The following is an 18866-nucleotide window of genomic DNA, read 5'->3' as shown; positions in this document are numbered from 1 at the left end:
TTTAGTGGGCAGAAACTGCAAGAAGATAGACCTCAGTTGAATATTAGGAAGTTTTGTGTATAAAAGCTGTTTGAAAAGAGCAGTCTATTACTGAAAGTGATAATGGACTTTTCCTGTCTGAGGATCTTCAAGTTGAGGGTGAACAGCCACCTAGTGAAAGCATTCAGTATTTCCTGTACTAAACAGGGTTTGACTAGACAGCTACCAGATTTCTTCCAGCTCTGTGGTTCTATGGAGAAGAGCACAATTTAGCAGTATGGATCCCTGATTGATTGATTGATTTTAAAAGACTTACATAGCCACCCATATTGTAACCAAAACCCTGGGCAGCTCACAAAAAAGTAAAAAAAAAACCCCAAAATCAGAATAAAAACTTGATCCTTTCATTATATGATAGGTGTGGACAGTCTTAGTCTCCAGAGCTCTTCACGGGTCCTGCTATCCCTTTTTGTGGGTCCCAGATTCCTCTCCTGCCACAATTGCCAGTAGTACAGTTTGAGATAGAAAATACAAAAAACCAATAAAGGCTAAAATTGGCTTAATATTTTAAAAAGTTAGGGCTTTTTTTTAAAAAGTTTTTTTTTAATTTCTCTCCTAATCCCACAAAAATAGAAAATTCTGGCCTCAGTGCTTCCAGGGATTCCACAGATTAGAAATGTGTGAATTGAGGTTGTTCTTTCTTGAACAGTATGACTGATGGAGCTCAGTGAGCCAAATAAAATAGGGGGAAATTATTTACTTGGTATTGATTACTCAGGTACTTGACATTCAGTACTTATTTTATTTATTTATTTGATTTCTTGTATCTATAGAAAGTAAGAAGATGCCCAGGAACATCTGTTCCTGTTTGTATCATCGTATTTTATCCAAGATGTATTTACATTATTAAAAAGTACCTTGGGGGTGGGGGAGCTTTAAAAAAACAATAGTTCCATTATTTTGAAAACTCTCCTGCAAAAGCATTTAACAGAAAAATAAAATCTGTAGCTATTTCTGGGAATCTTCTATGACTGATGGTCCCCATAGTACCTGTAAGTTGGCTGTGCTTGTCTGCACTGATGTTGTAGTGAAAACATTTTGGCTCATGAGCATGTTATGATTTTGTCATCCATCATCTAGATATCATTAAACTGCAACTGGTTGAAGCAGGCCTTGTAGAGTGTTTACTTGAAATAGTCCAAAAGACTGTAGATAGCGACAAAGAGGATGACATTACCGAGCTTAAAACTGCTTCTGATCTTATGGTTCTTCTACTGTTGGGAGGTAAGTTTCGGTGTGGGTCACCCCATCCCATATCACACCACCCATTGTACATCTGATTCATTTTTGGTAGCGACTTACCCTGCTGGCTATTACTTTTTCAATGTTGGAGCCAAATCATGTGAGTTTAGAGTAGCAGAAAAATACGAAAACCTAACATTTTTTCCACCCCCAATGAACACACCCAGGCTCACTCTTTTTCATAAACAAGTTTTCCTGATATGAGGGCCAAACCTGCTGGTTTTATTTACGTTAGTGAAAATGATGGTTATTATAGTTTTCTACTTAAAAACAATTCAGAGCTGCTATTAGACATAATGAAAAATAGAAATATAGTGCATTCCACATTTAAAAGAGGTTTAAAATATGCATATGTTTAAAAAATATATCAGGAGAATGAGAAAATATTTGTATATTTGTTAGGTCTGTGGCAATTCTGATGCACCTAGCTTGGAAAAAGCAGCTTGTCTTGACTCTGATATAATTGTGCAGTACAGTATATGTGAGTTCCCAAGAGTGATTGTCTGGTTTATAGATGAGGCCTCAGAGATGTACTGCAGGCAATGCAGATGTAAAGCAGCATCAGCAGTTTTTTCTCCTTCTGGCTGCATATGCTTTTGCTTCCAGATGAATCAATGCAAAAATTATTTGAAGGAGGAAAAGGCAGCGTGTTCCAGAGAGTGCTTTTGTGGATCCCATCTAATAGCCATCAACTTCAACTTGCAGGAGCATTGGCAGTTGCAAATTTTGCTAGAAATGGTGAGAATCCTCAAGATTAACATCCCAGCATGTTGTTGGTACTTAAAACTAAAGACCAATTGTGTTCTGTGTATTTGTGTGCACTGCATTTAAAAGAGTCATGCATGAGCCTGCCTTACAGAAATATTTGTTTTCCTATCTTAGAACTTATACAGCACATGATGAAATGTGAAGTCTTCTAAATATAAATTGAGTGGTGAAATGGTACCATGAAATAAAGGAGCAGGCAGAATGCCAGTTGAAATTTTCCTTTCAGGATATGTTTTATTAAAAGTACTTTAATGTTTAAGATGGGGTAACAATCTTTTTCCACTCAGTGCTGCATTCAGCCTTTGAATGGCATGCTAGGAGCTGCAGTTCAAATGGTTGGAGCCAGGGCAAACAATAAATAGAAATGAGTTCATAATAATATTAGTATGATTGCTCAGGTGGATTTAATAATTGTTCTCTTCTACCAGTTGTCCCCCAAGTTCCAAATTGGTGACATCTTTTGGAAGAGCCTGTTGGGGTGAAGAATGTAACTTAAAGCTTTCTGAGGACACCTACATTTCTGGGAAAGCTTTCTGAGGACACCTACATTTCTGGGACCTTAGATTGTATACCTTTGGTTGAAGGAGAAAAGGGGATATATTTTCACTAAAGAAGAGATGCTTCCAAAAAGCAAGCTATGCACAGGATGGGGTTGGCTGTATATTTAAAGAAGTAACATCTGGACAAAAAAACTCATTTGAAAAATGTGTGCAGACTTAAAGAGCTGCTAGATAAGAACTCTTTTCTTTCTTTCTTTCTTTCTTTCTTTCTTTTTCTTTCTTTCTTTTTCTTTCTTTTCCTTCCTTCCTATCCTGCCTTTATTGTTTTTATAAATAACTCAAGGTGGTGAACATACCAAAACTCCTTCCTCCTCCTATTTTCCCCACAACAACAACCCTGTGAGGTGAGCTGGGCTGAGAGAGTGACTGGCCCAAGGTCACCCAGCCGGCTTTCATGCCTAAGGTGGGACTAGAACTCTCAGTCTCCCGGTTTCTAGCCTGTTGCCATTTAATTAATAATGCTATTCCAAAATCTCTTAATTTTTCAAAGGCTTACCTCTCCTTTGAAAGGCCTTCTGTTTTTCTACCTTATTGATAGGGTGCTTGAGGATTTGTTTCCCATTTTTCTTGGTGATGTTTTGAACTTATTTTATTGTTTAAGGTGGCAGGCAGCTAGCACTTCCTGTTATACCTCTTTCCATCCTTCCAATGCTTCCCAATTTGAAAAAGCTCATTGAGAGGACCTCTTCTAAACGTAAAATCTTTTGGTGTAAATCTATTTGAATTTAATGGAAGACTTGAAAAAAGGTTGTAAACCTTTTTTTTAAATTTAACTAATAATCTACAGAATATACTTTCAAATTAAGTTTACTGCTGCCCTGCCATGGATAAATTGATAGTATAAAAATAGCCATGGTATTTACATAAAGAAACATGAACTGATGATGTTCTGCCTTCATCTGCAGATGGAAACTGTATCCATATGGTGGATAATGGTATTGTCCAGAAACTGATGGACTTACTGGACAGGCATGTGGAAGATGGAAATGTCACAGTACAGCATGCAGCACTGAGTGCTCTCCGAAATCTTGCAATTCCTGGTAAGCACATTAGAGCAACATTCTCAGTTAGTGGGATGGTGCTTTCTTCTATAAATACCACGTATACCATCTGTATGTATTTACTGAAAAGAAAAGAAAACCTCACTTCGTACTTGCAGCTTGTTATTCTCCATGGTTGCAGTCTTATCTTCATGTTTTCTAATAGTTACACAATAATGAAATCAAAGAATTACAGTGGAGAGAATAGTACTACTGGTTAAACCAGCCTTTAGCAACCTGGTGGTCATCATGTACACTGGGACAACTCCCAGACAGCCAAGCTAGGACAGCCAAAATAATTGAAGGATGCCAGGTTAGAAAAGGTTGAGCTAAGCTGTTTGCATCTGTAAAACAAGAATAAAAATATTGTCTGACTTGAGTATTTATTTATCTATGACATTTATACCCCACTGCAATCCTGAAGGAATTTCAGCAGTTCACAGAGATAAATATATAGTTAGTTACAGATTAAAACATAAAATATAGGAATATATAAACAAAACCCCAATAAGAACTAGTCTAGAAATCTCTGGCAAGAGGACATCCCAACCCAAATGCCTTTTGGAAGACCTCCACTTTGAGCTTCTTCTGGAAAGCAGCCAAAGTGGGAACCAGCGTACTTCCCACTGGGAGGCCATTCCAAAGACCATTGTGCCACTGAGAAGCAGCACCTCTGAGCCTTGGCTCCCCTTCCCTCCCTAAATTGGAGAATCATCATCAGCTTCTCCTGTCAAGATTGAATTAGCCAGGCCAATTGTAACAGGAAAATGCACTCCTGTGGATAACCTGGCACCAAGCCTTGAAAGGCTTTAAGTTAACACCAGCATTTTAAATTGCACCTGGAAACCTATTGGTAATCAGTGCAGGCCCACAGTAGAGGTGTGATGTATCCATTTGCAGACCTGTTCCTTCAGGGGTAGTAGTACCGTATCAGAAGACAACACTGGAACATATAGAGAGACCCTGATGGAGGAACAGTAACTTACCTTACTAGGATTCTCCTATCTAGACCCTCACAGCCTCCAGGCACCAGGACAGGACTTCAGCAGCATCACCATAGTTTGAATACAGTGGGAAAAATGCCAGATAATTACTAAATATTTGTTGTTATTACAGATATATGATATAAAGTGATATAGTATGATATAAACTACTATGATGTTGTTTCCTTAGTTATGGTTCAGCGTGAACTCAGCTAATTGTGGCTTATTCAGTAAATGACTAAGCAAACTATGGCTTAGTTAGTATGATGTAAAGCTTGGCACTGAATTGACTCAAGAAGCTAGTATGTTCATTTGATAATTAACCAGATCTAATGAGGAATGTGGCTTCTTTCAGTTTTTTCTCTTGTTATATGCCAAATGCATACCCTAATGCTTCTATTTCTCCTCAGATTCCTATTAAAGGTACATTTAGCTCTGAGTGAACTACATGCTTTCTAGGATTATTTTTATCCTTTCTAGGGAACCTGAAGGACTAGTTTAATGCCAGGCACATAAGCAAATATTTTATTCACATTTTATTTTCCTTATTGCACTTACACAGTTTTTCAAAGCAGCAAGATACTGAGAAGAAACGTAAATGTAATATTAAAATTCCCTCTGAATCTCTTTTAAAAAACAAACATAAGCTTCAGATCTAGGAACTCTCTGCCAGAACAAGCAGCATCTTGTTAATCCATATTTTAAATGCCAGTGCACTTCTCACTTTTAATTAAAATGCACTATGAAGCAGTGTCTGTCTCCTGCTTTACACATGGGGGTGGAGCACTGTGCAGGGACGGAACAGGTGTGGTTACCACAAACAGAGGAAGAGAGGCACCATGAGACGTGGGGGAAAGAAGCACAGGCTCTTCTCAGTATAATCTATGGTGTAATTTGCAAGATATGGTATATAATGTAAGTATGGCAGGTAGAAAGCTCTTTGGGTAGATTCTTGCCCACAAAATAGAACTCTTGCAAGGATTTAACTATTCTGAGAGAGAAGCTGACATACAATATACAGCTGTTTACTATGTATCAAGACAGAGTGCAGGTTAAAGCATGCTTAACAGAAAAACAAAATGGCCTAATCTAACATACTAGGATAATATGAGGTCAAGCCATGTTAACACAAGCCATTTCTGCTGGGCTGAATAATGCAAAGGAAAGGAGACTTCAGCTCAGCAACTGTGATTATTAACTTACCTATATGTTTCTTCTTGACGTTAATATAACCAGAATTGCCAAACGAGTCAGAAGTGTAGACTAAATGAGACGGTAAGCCCTATAGAGGAGCTGTGCGTCTTAGCCGCAGTGAAGCCACTGTTCTGAGTGGCAAGCTTGGAGGATAGCGGGTTCGGCTTCAATTCTCTGCCTGTCCCAATCTGCAATCCAAAATTATTCCTTTAATTACATCCTTGGTAGGACTGACCTCTCATCCATATAAGGAAGCATGTCTTCCAACACAAACTAGTTCAAGAACACCGGTCAGTGCAAGCTGTGTTTGTTAACATTCATGAAAAAATGGTGTGATCTACTTTTATTTGGATGGCTTTGAGAAGTGTGTGTGTACTTCTCATATTTTTTCTCCTTTCACATTTAAACTGAATACAGGTTAGCTTTTTAATTTAATACAGGTTATATATAAAGGCTGTGGGGATGTGCATGTGGGGTTTTTTTTGCTGATGTGCCCTGCCACTGTCCAATCAAAGAACTGACAGTCTAGATGTTTATTTGAGCATCTTTGCCAATTCTCCTTATTTATTTTCAGGAAAGAAGGAAGCTCCCTGCAAAATAACCTTTTTGCTGTACTTTAAATGTATTGTCTCTGCAGTCTTCTTAGATAATATCTGTTCTTTTTTCACACAGTTGTAAATAAGGCAAAGATGCTGTCAGCTGGTGTGGCAGAAGCAGTATTGAAATTTCTTAGATCCGAAATGCCTCCTGTTCAGTTCAAGCTGCTGGGCACATTAAGAATGCTAATAGATGCACAAGGTAAAATAAGCTGCTTACTTTGTTGAACTTTTGATCAGTTGCTAAGTTTTTTTTCCAGGAAAAGAAAAGAATTTTTTAAAAATCCTTCAAATAAACTGAACGCATATGCAAAAGAAGGATAGTGAACGAGCTGCTTCAAAGCCCAGTGCTGTGTATAGCACAACATTTAAAGGTTTGATTCATCTGTAGATTGCAATCCACTTTTAACAATTGTATGTCATGGAATGTATATATCAATGCCAGTCATGATGTATTTATACAAAACTATCCTTTCGTCTTAAATATCTTAGCAAAATTGTGAATAGTTTAATTACAACAAAATGATCTGAATTCCTACAAGTAATAGATACAGAGTTCTATAACGTTTCCGTCTTTTTGATGGTTTCTTTGATTATGTGTCATCAAGTTGGTGTCAACTCTTAGTGACCACGAAGATAAATTTTCTCCAGAAGAATCTGTCAGGTCTTCCAATGGTCCAAAATAGTCCAAAACTCACAAGTAAGACTTGTAAGGTATTAGTGTTCTTGCAGGCTTTCAGATGGGAATACCAAACTCTCATGAGATAGTTGCCATTTTTTAATTTTAATTTGGAAGAGGGGTACATAAAGTATGATAATCTGTTCCTTGAAAAGATTGCCATCTCTGTTCTTCTCTGTCAGCAGTTTACTTCGACTCCCTCACAAAAAAGTGGTTAGGTCAGAGGACTTTGAAACTAGGCCAGGGTTCTACATACAACCTCAGACCAGATTCACCATACCTTGGCTTAGAATCTGGGCTCCTTTTCTCTCCAAGCATCACCTAACAATTTAGTAAAGCCTTTGTGTGTGTGTGAGTGTGCGTGCGCGCGCATGCGCGCGCGCCTTCATGTCAGTTTGACTCCTGGTGACTGCCTGGACAAGTCCTCGCAGTTTTTTGGGCAAGATTTCAGAAATGGTTTGGCATTGCCTGCTTCCTAGGACTGAGAGAGAGTGACTGGCCCAAGGTCATCTTTGTACCTAAGGTGGGACTAAACCTCACAGTCTCCCAGTTTCTAGTCCCATGCCTTAACCACTACATCAAACTGGCTCCCAGTAAAACCATTAAAGGACAGTATATTTGTCTGTGTTATGGTTAAGTGGGTATGCAATTCTGTAATGGGCTGTGAGAATAACCTTGAGTAACAGGAGGAGGAGATGCAACGAGGACAATGGTCAAATAAAAGAAATTTGAGTCCTAAGCAGAAATGTAATTTGACAATGGTCAAATAAAAGAAATTTGAGTCCTAAGCAGAAATGTAATTTGAGAAAACGTCTCAGACTTGACCCTCCCTAGTTCTCTTGTAGATAAAAGCAGGGAGAGGGGAGGCACTTTCAGACTTACAAGATTGTGTTACTGTAACCCTATAATAAAACTAATATTAGTATTAATAAGTTTGGTTTCCTAGTCTGGTCTGCCTCGAAGGTCTGACATCAGTCTTGCAAGTCTGCACCTGTCTCCCCCCTCCCTGCCTCCTGTTCCTCAAGGTTATTCTCACAGTCCATTATAAATTCCTTCAAAAGAGTGTACTTTGCAATGTGCAGAAGTGCCTCCAAAGCCTCTGTCTTTGAATCAGTAAAGCAGCCATATTTCTGTAGATCAATACACCAACTCTTCAGGCACTTGACTCCTGGGGGTCAAGTACATCATGACATTTGAGAAAACAGGTGAATACTACTACTTTCAAATGGTTCCTTATATTTAAAAAAGAAGCCCCAAAAGCAGCATCTCAAGTGGGGGTGAGAGAAGCTCTTTGTGTTTATTTTCCTTTTAAAATTAATGCTGACTTTGTAATACATGCAGCAGAAGCTGCTGAGCAGTTGGGAAAGAATGTGAAGCTGGTTGAAAGGCTAGTGGAATGGTGTGAAGCCAAGGATCATGCAGGTGTGATGGGAGAATCGAACAGACTCCTCTCTGCTCTTATACGACACAGCAAGTCCAAAGTAAGTGACTTGTGCAAAAACTGCACTGCTTGAGATTTCCTTACCTAACAGCCTGATGCCTGTACGTGAGAGAACCATGCTCCTTGTTTTAATGACTTAAGTTCTCCTGTTGGTCTACATCAGGGATGCATAATCTTTTTTGAGCAAAGAGGTGGTCTTGGCTTTGAGTGACATGCAAAGAGAAGATGGATGTTCTGCTTATGACCGTTGATAAAGAAACTAGCTCTGGTGTGTTACCTGATCCAGGCAATCAGTCCAGACCAAGCCAATTATCTTTTGAGAGCAGGAAAAGGGAGCACTCCGCTATTGCCATCATCTACTAATTCTGGGAATAAATTCTCAAAGCGTGTAACCAACTATATTTATAGCTTCTCTTAGGAAGATGACAAGTAACACGTTCTAGATTTTTGTGTTGCCTACAAAATACCATAGCATAATTCTTTTGAGCACTCTGGAATTACTCTTAACATCTTGTGATAGATTCTGCCTTATGGACTGAAAGTTAAACAGGAGTACCATTGTTGGATTCCCTAGACGTTGGTTTTCATTTTATTTGGAGTCAAATCATACAATCTACTTTAAATGCCAAGGTGGTGACATCAAATATACAGAAAAGTACAGAAATATGCATATGTCATCAACAGAGTGGCAGATATATATTTTGTATCTACTGCAATAATTCAGGCAGAATGCCACCTGGCCCAAAACATAAATAGTCCATTATTGTTGCCCTGTTCACTATTTAAGTCAGTGTCTTATTACTTAATTTAAACCTTAAACTTTAAGGACATTTTTATGAATGAGTGATCAAGCAGTTTTCTTAAGACAAACAAGCATTATAAGCTTGATAGGAAAAAAAAATACATTTGTGTCCTTTCCCTGCATTGGTGCATGTAGTTGCTTGTTGTGTGGCTACATGTACATTGAAAGTTTTCATCTCCCTTGAAAGTGAGAGGCAGTTGTTACAATTAATCTGATAACATATCCAAACTGTAGGCAAGCTAATTCCATGAGATACAGCTATAGCTGTCTACTAATGGTCAGGGTAGAATAGAATACAGCAAACTGTCAAAAGGGCCACCTGTGGGCATGGGCATGTTTTCCAGTATTCAGTGGTAAAGGCTATTAGTAACATTCCCTTCATTTACTAAAGTCTAGAAACAGTTTACTATAATCAATATAACAAATCAAAAGAATAGAGGGAAAAATTAGCAAATTGGTCTGTTTTATTTATCTGTAGAGCATTGCAATCTTTCTTCATATTCTGTGTTACTTCTTTTTTTTTTCAGGATGTAATTAGAACCATTGTTCAGAGTGGTGGCGTTAAATACTTAGTTACCATGGCAACTAGTGAACATGTAATAATGCAGAACGAAGCTCTCGTTGCTCTGGCATTAATAGCAGCTCTAGAATTAGGTAAGTATTCCAATGGTTAATGCTTCCTAATTTATCTCATCTTCAGTGATAGAAGACTAATTTATGTTATGCCATGGTATTATGTCACTAAGAAGCATGAATGGCAATGGGTGGGAAGATATGGCCCCATACATGGCTTTAAATCCTTCCTAGGATTTATCTTCCACTCCTCCATCAGTGGCCTTCTTTGAACCTGTCTGTTTCTCTGAATTTCTCTTAAAAACTTGCATGCAGTAATCACGGTAGAATATGACTAGTATGGAATATAGTGAAATTATTGTAATCTATTGATTTAGTCCAAAATTTCAGTTGCCTTTTTATCAACCATTTTATACTGCTTATATTCATAACTGCTTATCTAAAGTTGTATTCAGATTATGATGAACTACAATTCCAATATCCTTATGTGCTGTTACTAAGCCAAGTGTTGCCCATTTCTATTCCTGTATATTTGATTTCTTTTTCCCAAGCAAAGAACTGTGCATTTGTCTCTATTCAATCTAATCCTATTTTTGTCAGCCCAGATCTCCAGCCCATCAAGATCATTCTGAATTTGTTTTCTATCATCTCAAGTCTCAACAGTCACTCTGTTGAAGAACGCAGATCCCAGCAAGATAGAAACATAGTCATAAATATTTACAGAAAAGGAAATACATATTTCTATAGAGTTATTTTATCATTTATAATGAGCTAAAAACTGCAATAAAACTGTTAATTCTTATTATCTTTACAGTAACATTATGTATAAACAGGTAATCGGAATTGAAGCAGCAGTGTTGGGTATGCGTGTCAAAATCTGCACGATGGGAAGAGTGTCATGATGCATGCCCTGCCCCTTTTGTACATGTGTTGCACACATTCAAAAAAATGGGGCTTGTATTGACATTATATTTCCTAATAATGAGACAGCTAACTAGTGCAAAATATGTATTTTTTTTAAAAAAAAAATGGCTCCTAAGCCGTAACTTTTCAGAAGCTGCTCCAATCTAGGACTTCCTGAAATGCTTTGATTGAGATGCTCAGTTCCTTTTGCCTCCATGTACTCAGCTGGAGACCAGCTGCTTCAATTTCTCTTTGCCAGTTTAGGGAGGAGAGTTTTGCCCACCTGGCGTGTTTCTGTGTATCATGGGTTGAGAAGCACTGTTTTAAAAAGTGGGCTATCCAACCCATGTTGCATCATCTGCAAATTCAAGTTCAGCAGGCATTTCTTTCACCTCTTTCTCCAATTCATTACTAAAAATGAACCCAAGACAACCCTGTGGTACATATCGTACTCCAGTCTAATAAGGAACAGATGAAGTAGTTTTGAGTACTGAGTACATTTTCTTAGCCAGCTGTGAAGCCTTCTAATAAGATATGCCATCTAATCCATACTAAACTTGTTAATCAGAATATCATGCCCCCTCTCAACACGCGCGCGCGCGCACAGACATACACACACACACACACACTAAATAGCAGAAAGCAAGCCATCTGTCTGGTTTACAGTTCTCCTCTGTTTGGATTCACAGCCACAGCAGAGAAGGATCTTGAGAGTGCTCAGTTAGTGCAGATTCTACACCGGCTCTTATCGGATGAGATGAGTGCACCGGAAATCAAGTACAATTCCATGGTGCTGATCTGTGCGCTTATGGGGTCAGGTGAGTTTTTTAAAGTTTTGTTTCAGTTCAGATCAGAAAAGTCTAATAGCAAGAATGTGAACATAGGACTGCATACACAAACCAGGATATATCTTTTGTCAAATTGGGGGTAGTGGCAGTTTCTGTGACAGCTTAAATTTTGTTAAAGTTTATTTGAATTAAAACTGCAACAGCAGGGATACTCCACTGGAATTAAACCCCATATGTAAAGTTCTCTATATATTTATCTAGAAACCTCACTTTAAAAGATTTTTTTTTACAAAAATCTTCTCCAGGCAAAACTTCTCCAAGACTAGAAACCTAACACATCAGGGAAAAATGTACCAGAGTTACCCTTGTATGTTTTTTTTACCTGCAGAAAACACCTGAGGCATGAAATTAAATATCATTTTACCATCTTAAGTTTCCACCACTATCTTCCACTGCATGTGTAAACCATGAAACAATTATAACTAAATTTAACTGGATTGGAGCTAACGTAGAATGCCAGATTTTATAACATTTGTATAGATATGGACCAAAGAGAGAGTAATGTGACAACTGATCCATATAAATTCCAGATGTCACTCTCTTCCACTGAATCCATTACAAAATAAAAACATGAAAACAGTGGAAGAGATTTATAGGTCAGTAAAAATGTACTATTTAAAAAAAACATTTTGGGTCCAATTCTTGACATGGAAGGACACCTTTCTAAAGGCCATTGCCACTTACTACAGATGGACTAAAAAAGATGACAAAGAAATAGCCCAACTTTAAGCTTGTGTTTAACAGAAGACAAAAACTAAATATTCCATGGGTTAATCAGCTATTTAAAAAATGAGTTATGAATATTTTAAAATACGTGATAACCATTTATACCATGCAGAAAAATATTTTGGATTTTTTCCTATCACTTCACGTTTGTTTTTGAAATTTGTTGCAAAGGAGACTAGGAAAGTCTAAGCATTTTATTAAAAGTTGGCTAAGGAAAATGTTAATTTCTTGTCTTCCATTTTACCATCATCTCACTATTTGTCTGTAGCCTCCGTGGCTTCCCACATTTTCCCATTAGGCATTTTCAGACTGGAAAATGTAGGCAGCCCCAAAAGCTAGAGATTGCCAGCTCTAACAGTCAAGCTCCAAAACCCCAAGAAATATTGAAAGAAACGCTCAAGACTCCTGGAATGAAAGAAGATTTCAGCACAGGATTATTGACAATTATCTTTCTAAAACTACTTAACTGATGCTATTTCTGTGGTAGCAAAGAATTGCAAACTAGTTGTAAACTGTCCATGTATTGGAGGAGACTAGACCTAGTAAAATGTTCTTGTGAAGAAACAACATAGGACTGAAACAGAGCAGTCACTGACATTTTGAAAGTCCCCCTCCCCGCATTGTCAGCTTCGCTTTTTCTTTCATATGGATGAAATTAAAACATTTTTTGCCCTAGACAGACTTTTCTAAGCCTGCAGCTTTCATGGCATGCAGTCCAGGAAAGAAGATTTGTCTCCTTACTCTCTGCATAAAAGGGACAAATATTATCTACCTCTTGACCTAACACCCTCAAAATCATTAGCAGAGTTCTTTTTCTGTTACTTTTAAAATATCACATGGGTATCTTTAGAAACACATACAGAGAATTATAGACAGTCTCTCGGTCCAGGTGGATGTGTTGATTTCTACAGCTGGTGCTGCTAGTTTATCCTTTGGGAATAATGGATTCAGTGCTGAAGGTGCTACTGCCTCTGCTGTTGTTCCTCTTCCCAACAGGCTCCTTAGATTTGAAAAAGATAATAGTAATGGTAAACATAGCATAAAATAATGAGGAAGTGGGATATTCAGTTCATAGCCCTTGCAATCAGTGCTGCATATAAAAATGAAAGAAAAGGTTGAAGTCTTTCATGCAGCAGAGTCAAACTGATCTGCTGCTAGAACCTATTCACACTGTCAAAGGAACACCTGCAGTGAATATTAAACTGTCCTGAGAATAGGGGCCATGTCTATTTGATATGGCCAAATAGCCTAGACCAGAAATTCAACTCTTTGGTAAACCAAATGGCCTTTGAGTCTAGGCTAGTTTCCTTCCTTCCATGGTGACACAGGAGAGAATCAGTATATTGAGGCTGATTGGAAAAGGTGAATATGAAGTCTGAAAGGAAATCAAGAGTCAAAAGGAGGGCAGGGGAAGCAGGAATTACAGGGGGGTGTAAAATTGATTCCAATCCAGCCATTCCATATACTCCAGTCAAACTGAAGTCTTCACCTAAAGCCATGTTGTTTTCCTGGCAATAAAAAAAGTCTAGCCTAGAGACTTGAGCTTTTCTGATGGCCTTCCATCCAAGGAGTAACCAAGTTTCACCCAACTTAGCTTTTTCAGATCTGCCAGGGTTGGCTAGGCGCTGCTTCATAGTTGGCATATATTTTTGACTTGCACAAGTACAGGCACATGTAAATCTGATACTGCAGAAGGGTAGGCTTATCTTAAGCCATGGTTTGACTGGGATTGTCCTGGTTTTCAGCACTAGTCCAGACAGCCTAGTTGCTTTCCAGAAAAGTCCCAGACAGTAGGGCTATTCAGACCAGAAAGCACAGGTCATGTGTCCCAACTTGCTGCTCCTGTGTCTGCAGAGGCCAAAGGAGAAGTAAGTTCAGATGGCTAAACCTGCCTTCTCCCTTTGCAGGTCTTACACAGGCAAAGGGGGAACACGTTCTGAAAGAGGGAAAAAGCCCGCACTCTGTGCTTTTATCTGTGCAGGCTGCTTGGGTAGAGTCCTTCAAATCAAACTTGACCCCTGGTGATTTCATGGATGCATCCATTTATTTTCTTGGCAACAATAAAGAAATGGTTTGCCATTGCCTTCTTCCAGAATGATTTTGTTTCACCTAACCTACAGCCTTGAGATACACTGGTATACCCTGCTTACCCTTTTTCAAGACCAGTCAGGATCAACTTAATGCTTTCCCCAGCATTGTGGAAGCACAGAGAGCATTTACTTAACAGCTTTCTTTGGCTATGACAGCCAAGATTTACCAGCTAGTATCAGCATACATTTCATTTAGATATAGACTACAGCATGGATGCTAGACCCCTTTTTCCCTCCAAACAATATGTTCTTCAGCAAAATAAGCAGTGAATGTGAAAAGGCAAGTTGACCTGCTGGCCATTCCTTGCAACTTTCAAAGTTTTCAACTAAGCATAATGTAAAAGCTATATTTGCACATCACAATAAATTGAAAATATAAAGGGCATGTGCATAATGCCATTTTATCCTCTGCCGTTTGCGGATCTTTAATCAAGCTTTCAGCTTTCCATGTCATCCGATCTGATACATTTTCAGTTTCCAAAGCCCACAATTGGTTGACATACAATTACATTTAGTCCCAATTTCTGGAAATCCTGTATGATGGCTATTCTACCTTCAGTAAGACCCAAACCTTAAAGATGCCTGGTGGGGAAAATGTGGCATATATACACTCATTAACTAGGCTTTTTATCCTAGTCTGTCATGCAAACATAGCCTGCATGTGAAAATTGTGTCTCCGTGGCTAAATGCAGCTGAGATTAGCACAACACAGGCTATGTTTTCTCGAGACAGCAGCTCGAGACACCTGCTCTGTATTGTATAGGCAAGGCTGGTTGGGAAAATTGAAGCCCACGCATCAAGAAGATACCCGCTTCAGCGGAGTCTGATACAGGCCAAAGGAAGAGGCTAAGAAATGGGTTTTGGTTTTTCTTTCTTCCAGCAATAGCTTCTACAACACCAGCTTGTATACATTCTTAGTAGGCTTCTGGAATGGAACAGCTTCTTCTTTCCCAGATTGTTCCTTTGTACATTATACAGGCTGGATGTTTACTCCCCCATCTCTGTACAATTTAAGGAGCTGGAAAGAGCAATTTGCAGTGAGCTGCTTGAAAGACACCGCTTGCTGCTCCCTCCCGTTTTCCCTACCAGTCAAGTTGTGCCTTGATAATGTCTGCATTCATTTCAGCTTCGTAGAAAATACAGACAAAAGAGCAGCTGTTCCCAGAAAGGCCCAGCAGGGAAGTAACCATCTTACCTCTGTTTGACAGAACCCCTTCACAAGGAAGTGCAAAGCCTGACTTTCCTAGAAGTTGTATCAAAACTCCGCAGCCATGAGAACAAAACGGTCGCCCAGCAGGCCTCCCTCACAGAGCAGAGACTCGCTGTGGAGAGCTGAGGAAGGGGACACCCAATTCCACATAGCATCACGTCACCAATCTCACCTCCTGTCCTGTCCTGCTGCTGTTACTCCTGCCACATTTTTCCCACTGTGTCACTTATGCATGCGTGTAACATCCCCACACCACACTGTCGTAGGTACCTCTCTAAATGAGATTTCTAAAACACCCATAGCCAATTGTCATGAGATCCTCTCTCTCTCTCATCCACACAGCAGACGCATACATGCAACCTGCAGCCCTGCTGTCGTTCTCCTTGTATTCTTGTTGCTTGGGCCACATAATAGAATGTGCATGTTGTAGTCCTATAATGATGTAAAAATGGTGCAACCGTGATGACACCTCCCCTCGGACTCCCTACTTCCTCAGTAGAGGCAGCAAGACTGTTGAGATGAGGTTTGGGGGCACACCTCTCCTTTTGCTGCTTTAGATACAAAAGAGGGAAGAGGAAGAGGAGTTTTGCTGCTCATTCACTGGTCTTGCCTACTAATGTCAATCCCATGGTACCTAGAGATCGACCAATAAAATCCAGTGCTCTCACACTGTGCCCTGTGGTTTGTCTTTGTATACTGGTTTATTTTCTTGGAGCCTTTAAAAGCTAGCTTTATGTTGTGGTGAGCCATACCAGTAGGGTGCATGCATCCTAAATCAGAAGTACTGTAGCCTACTTCTCCTTTTTTGTCCCATGCCATTGGGCTGGAGTTTGAACAAAGAGCGGAAATACCACCTCTCCCTTTCTAAAACCTCCATTTTCCCCTCTGTTGCCTTTTTTGCTCTTGTTCTCTGACACTATACCAATGCAAAACGCTGGGGATTGTTTACAAGCTTTTGAAATGAGGCTGAAGTCTCCCAAGTTGCCCACTGTTTTAAATCAATTTAGACTAATCCAAGCATCAGCCACTTGCTCTGAGTGCTGCAGCAACCTCAGGTTACACATTAACCTCTGATTGGGGTTAAAGGAGCTTTAAATGGAGCTCTATCTGTCACAAAAGTCCTGGGCCTGCCATCCCCCATCCTTGCTTTCATTTGGAGAGAAGTTAGTAATATTTTCCAATCGAAGTATTTCCTTCAGTGTTCTCTTAAGACAGGCTCAACCTGAGATGACCCTGCCATATAAGCACAGTCACCTTTCAATCAGCTGTGCTTCATTTTCTCTCAAGCAAAACAGTCATAAACTAGAAAACAAAGGAGCCACTCTGTGCCCACAATAATGTAGAATTGTCTATTTTCTGGAAAAAAGGAAGGTTACATAGAGAAGGCGGATCAAAGGTTATGTACATCCATTTGATCCCCTATATTACTTTATACCTAGCATGACATGCAGCTGCAATTTACTCTTAAAACCATGTAGCTAATGAGCATGTGTACACCATTCGGTCCCCCACCCCATAAAACATGAGTTTTTAAACAAAGTATTCATCTGTAACCAGAGCAATTGTCATCTAGGCTTTAAAGAACTCAGAATTCAATTATGACAAACCTTGGTTTCAAATTTCAGGATTCTCCAAGCCCCAAATAATGTAATAATCATCCTGAGACTTTGATTTAAAAAGCTACAAGAGGGAGCAGGGATTAAAACAGTAATATGCGTACTTGTTAAACAGAGTATTTGTGCTACTATGAACATGCTGAACCAGTCTTAACCTGAGATTAAGAAGCAGAACAGTAATTTCAACAGAAGACTTATCCCAGATCCTGCAGAGAGAAGGCATGCACACCCAGTAGGTTTTATCAAAGTATCCTTAATTGATTTTTCACAAGAGCCCTTTTCATTCATCTATAAAATGGTGTCAATACTTACACTGACTCTTTCTGCCCCCCCCAATCTCTTTGGTTTGACAGAGAGGCTGTAGTGAGAATATACAGGCACAATTATAAAATATGAAACCTGATCAGTGCCCTATTCTGGAGTGCTTTTAAAACATTAGGGATTTATGAAGAATGAGCAATTACACTTGCCTAAACTGCCTTAATTCTGCACCAAGGATAACTCAATTCTTACCTTCAATTTATTGGGACTCCCAAGTTTTCAACAGGCATATTCTATATTTTCTTTTGCCTAATTATACATTCAGTACCCAAACAAGTAGGTGATCTGGCACCTTGCAGGTGTTTTGAACTTGAAGGTCTCAGCCAACAAAGACACTAACCAAGAAATCTGGGAGCTCTCATCCAAAACATCTAATGGAACATCTCTGTACTTGTTGCAAATGAAAGCAAATATTTTCAGAGCTAAATTATGTATTTTCTTCTTTGCAATGGGCTGTTACCACATACAGGAGCATACCCATCAGAGATTAATTCACCACAAATACAATATTTTATCTCATTCCAATTCAGCATCTGTTTTTCCACACACCCAGTGAAATGTTTAAGTGAAACTTTTATATATGCAACAACAAAGAACAGAGCCAAAGTGTCACTCCATTTTATTTGTAAAACTAATCATACTAACAAATTGCATATAAAATGATTTATTTCAAGTAAAAGACAGAATACTGCACAACTAGTAAAACTATGTTCATAAATGTATTAAAACATTCTGAAAATTTGCTTCTATTAAAAAAAAAGACAAACAGCATGATATATCTCACTTTCAATACCTTAAAAACTAACACAAAAAAGTTGTGTTAATTTCATGTAGAACTTCAATTTTATCCACTGAAATCTGCATGGGCTACAATATACCATATTCTAGTGTGAAAAGAATGATAAATTAGGCAAAATATATCCACTTCTAGATCAAATGTAAGCAAGTGGCAGTGAGATGACAAAATCTCAGTCAAACTGTACAGGCATGCAGTTTCCTTGTAACAATACTTTCCATTATCAGTAAGTGTAACTGGCATTTACAATCAATTCAGCAATGTACAAGACTCTCAACACAGGTAACGTACATTCATACACAGTAAGAAGGGTAGGGGGAACCACAATGGTAACTACAGTGATTGCCTTCGTTATGACATGCAATGGTTTAGGAAAAAAAGGTTGGAAATTAATTCAGCATATCTAAATCTGACTAAATTAGAAAGCCCCACCCCAATC

At 38.8% G+C, this 18866-nt stretch overlaps 1 protein-coding gene across 4 annotated transcripts in view; it reads left to right on the top strand.

Annotated features, from left to right (window-relative positions):
* Positions 1-16363, top strand: part of RAP1GDS1 (Rap1 GTPase-GDP dissociation stimulator 1) — an 88696-nt gene extending 72333 nt beyond the window's left edge. For 3 of the 4 annotated variants that reach the window (XM_063310828.1, XM_063310826.1, XM_063310829.1), the window contains 8 exons: positions 1120-1263; positions 1888-2019; positions 3515-3649; positions 6499-6624; positions 8443-8582; positions 9872-9998; positions 11510-11638; positions 15693-16363. In XM_063310828.1, coding sequence (XP_063166898.1) covers positions 1120-1263; positions 1888-2019; positions 3515-3649; positions 6499-6624; positions 8443-8582; positions 9872-9998; positions 11510-11638; positions 15693-15820 — 1061 coding nt within the window. In that variant the 3' untranslated portion in view covers positions 15821-16363. The remainder of the gene's footprint in view (positions 1-1119; positions 1264-1887; positions 2020-3514; positions 3650-6498; positions 6625-8442; positions 8583-9871; positions 9999-11509; positions 11639-15692) is intronic. The other variant, XM_063310827.1, reaches the window with a different exon arrangement.
* The last annotated feature ends 2503 nt before the right edge of the window (positions 16364-18866 follow it).

This window comes from Candoia aspera, chromosome 8 (genome assembly GCF_035149785.1).
Source record: "Candoia aspera isolate rCanAsp1 chromosome 8, rCanAsp1.hap2, whole genome shotgun sequence".
Taxonomy (NCBI): domain Eukaryota; kingdom Metazoa; phylum Chordata; class Lepidosauria; order Squamata; family Boidae; genus Candoia; species Candoia aspera.
This window is presented reverse-complemented; position numbering and strand designations above follow the sequence as displayed.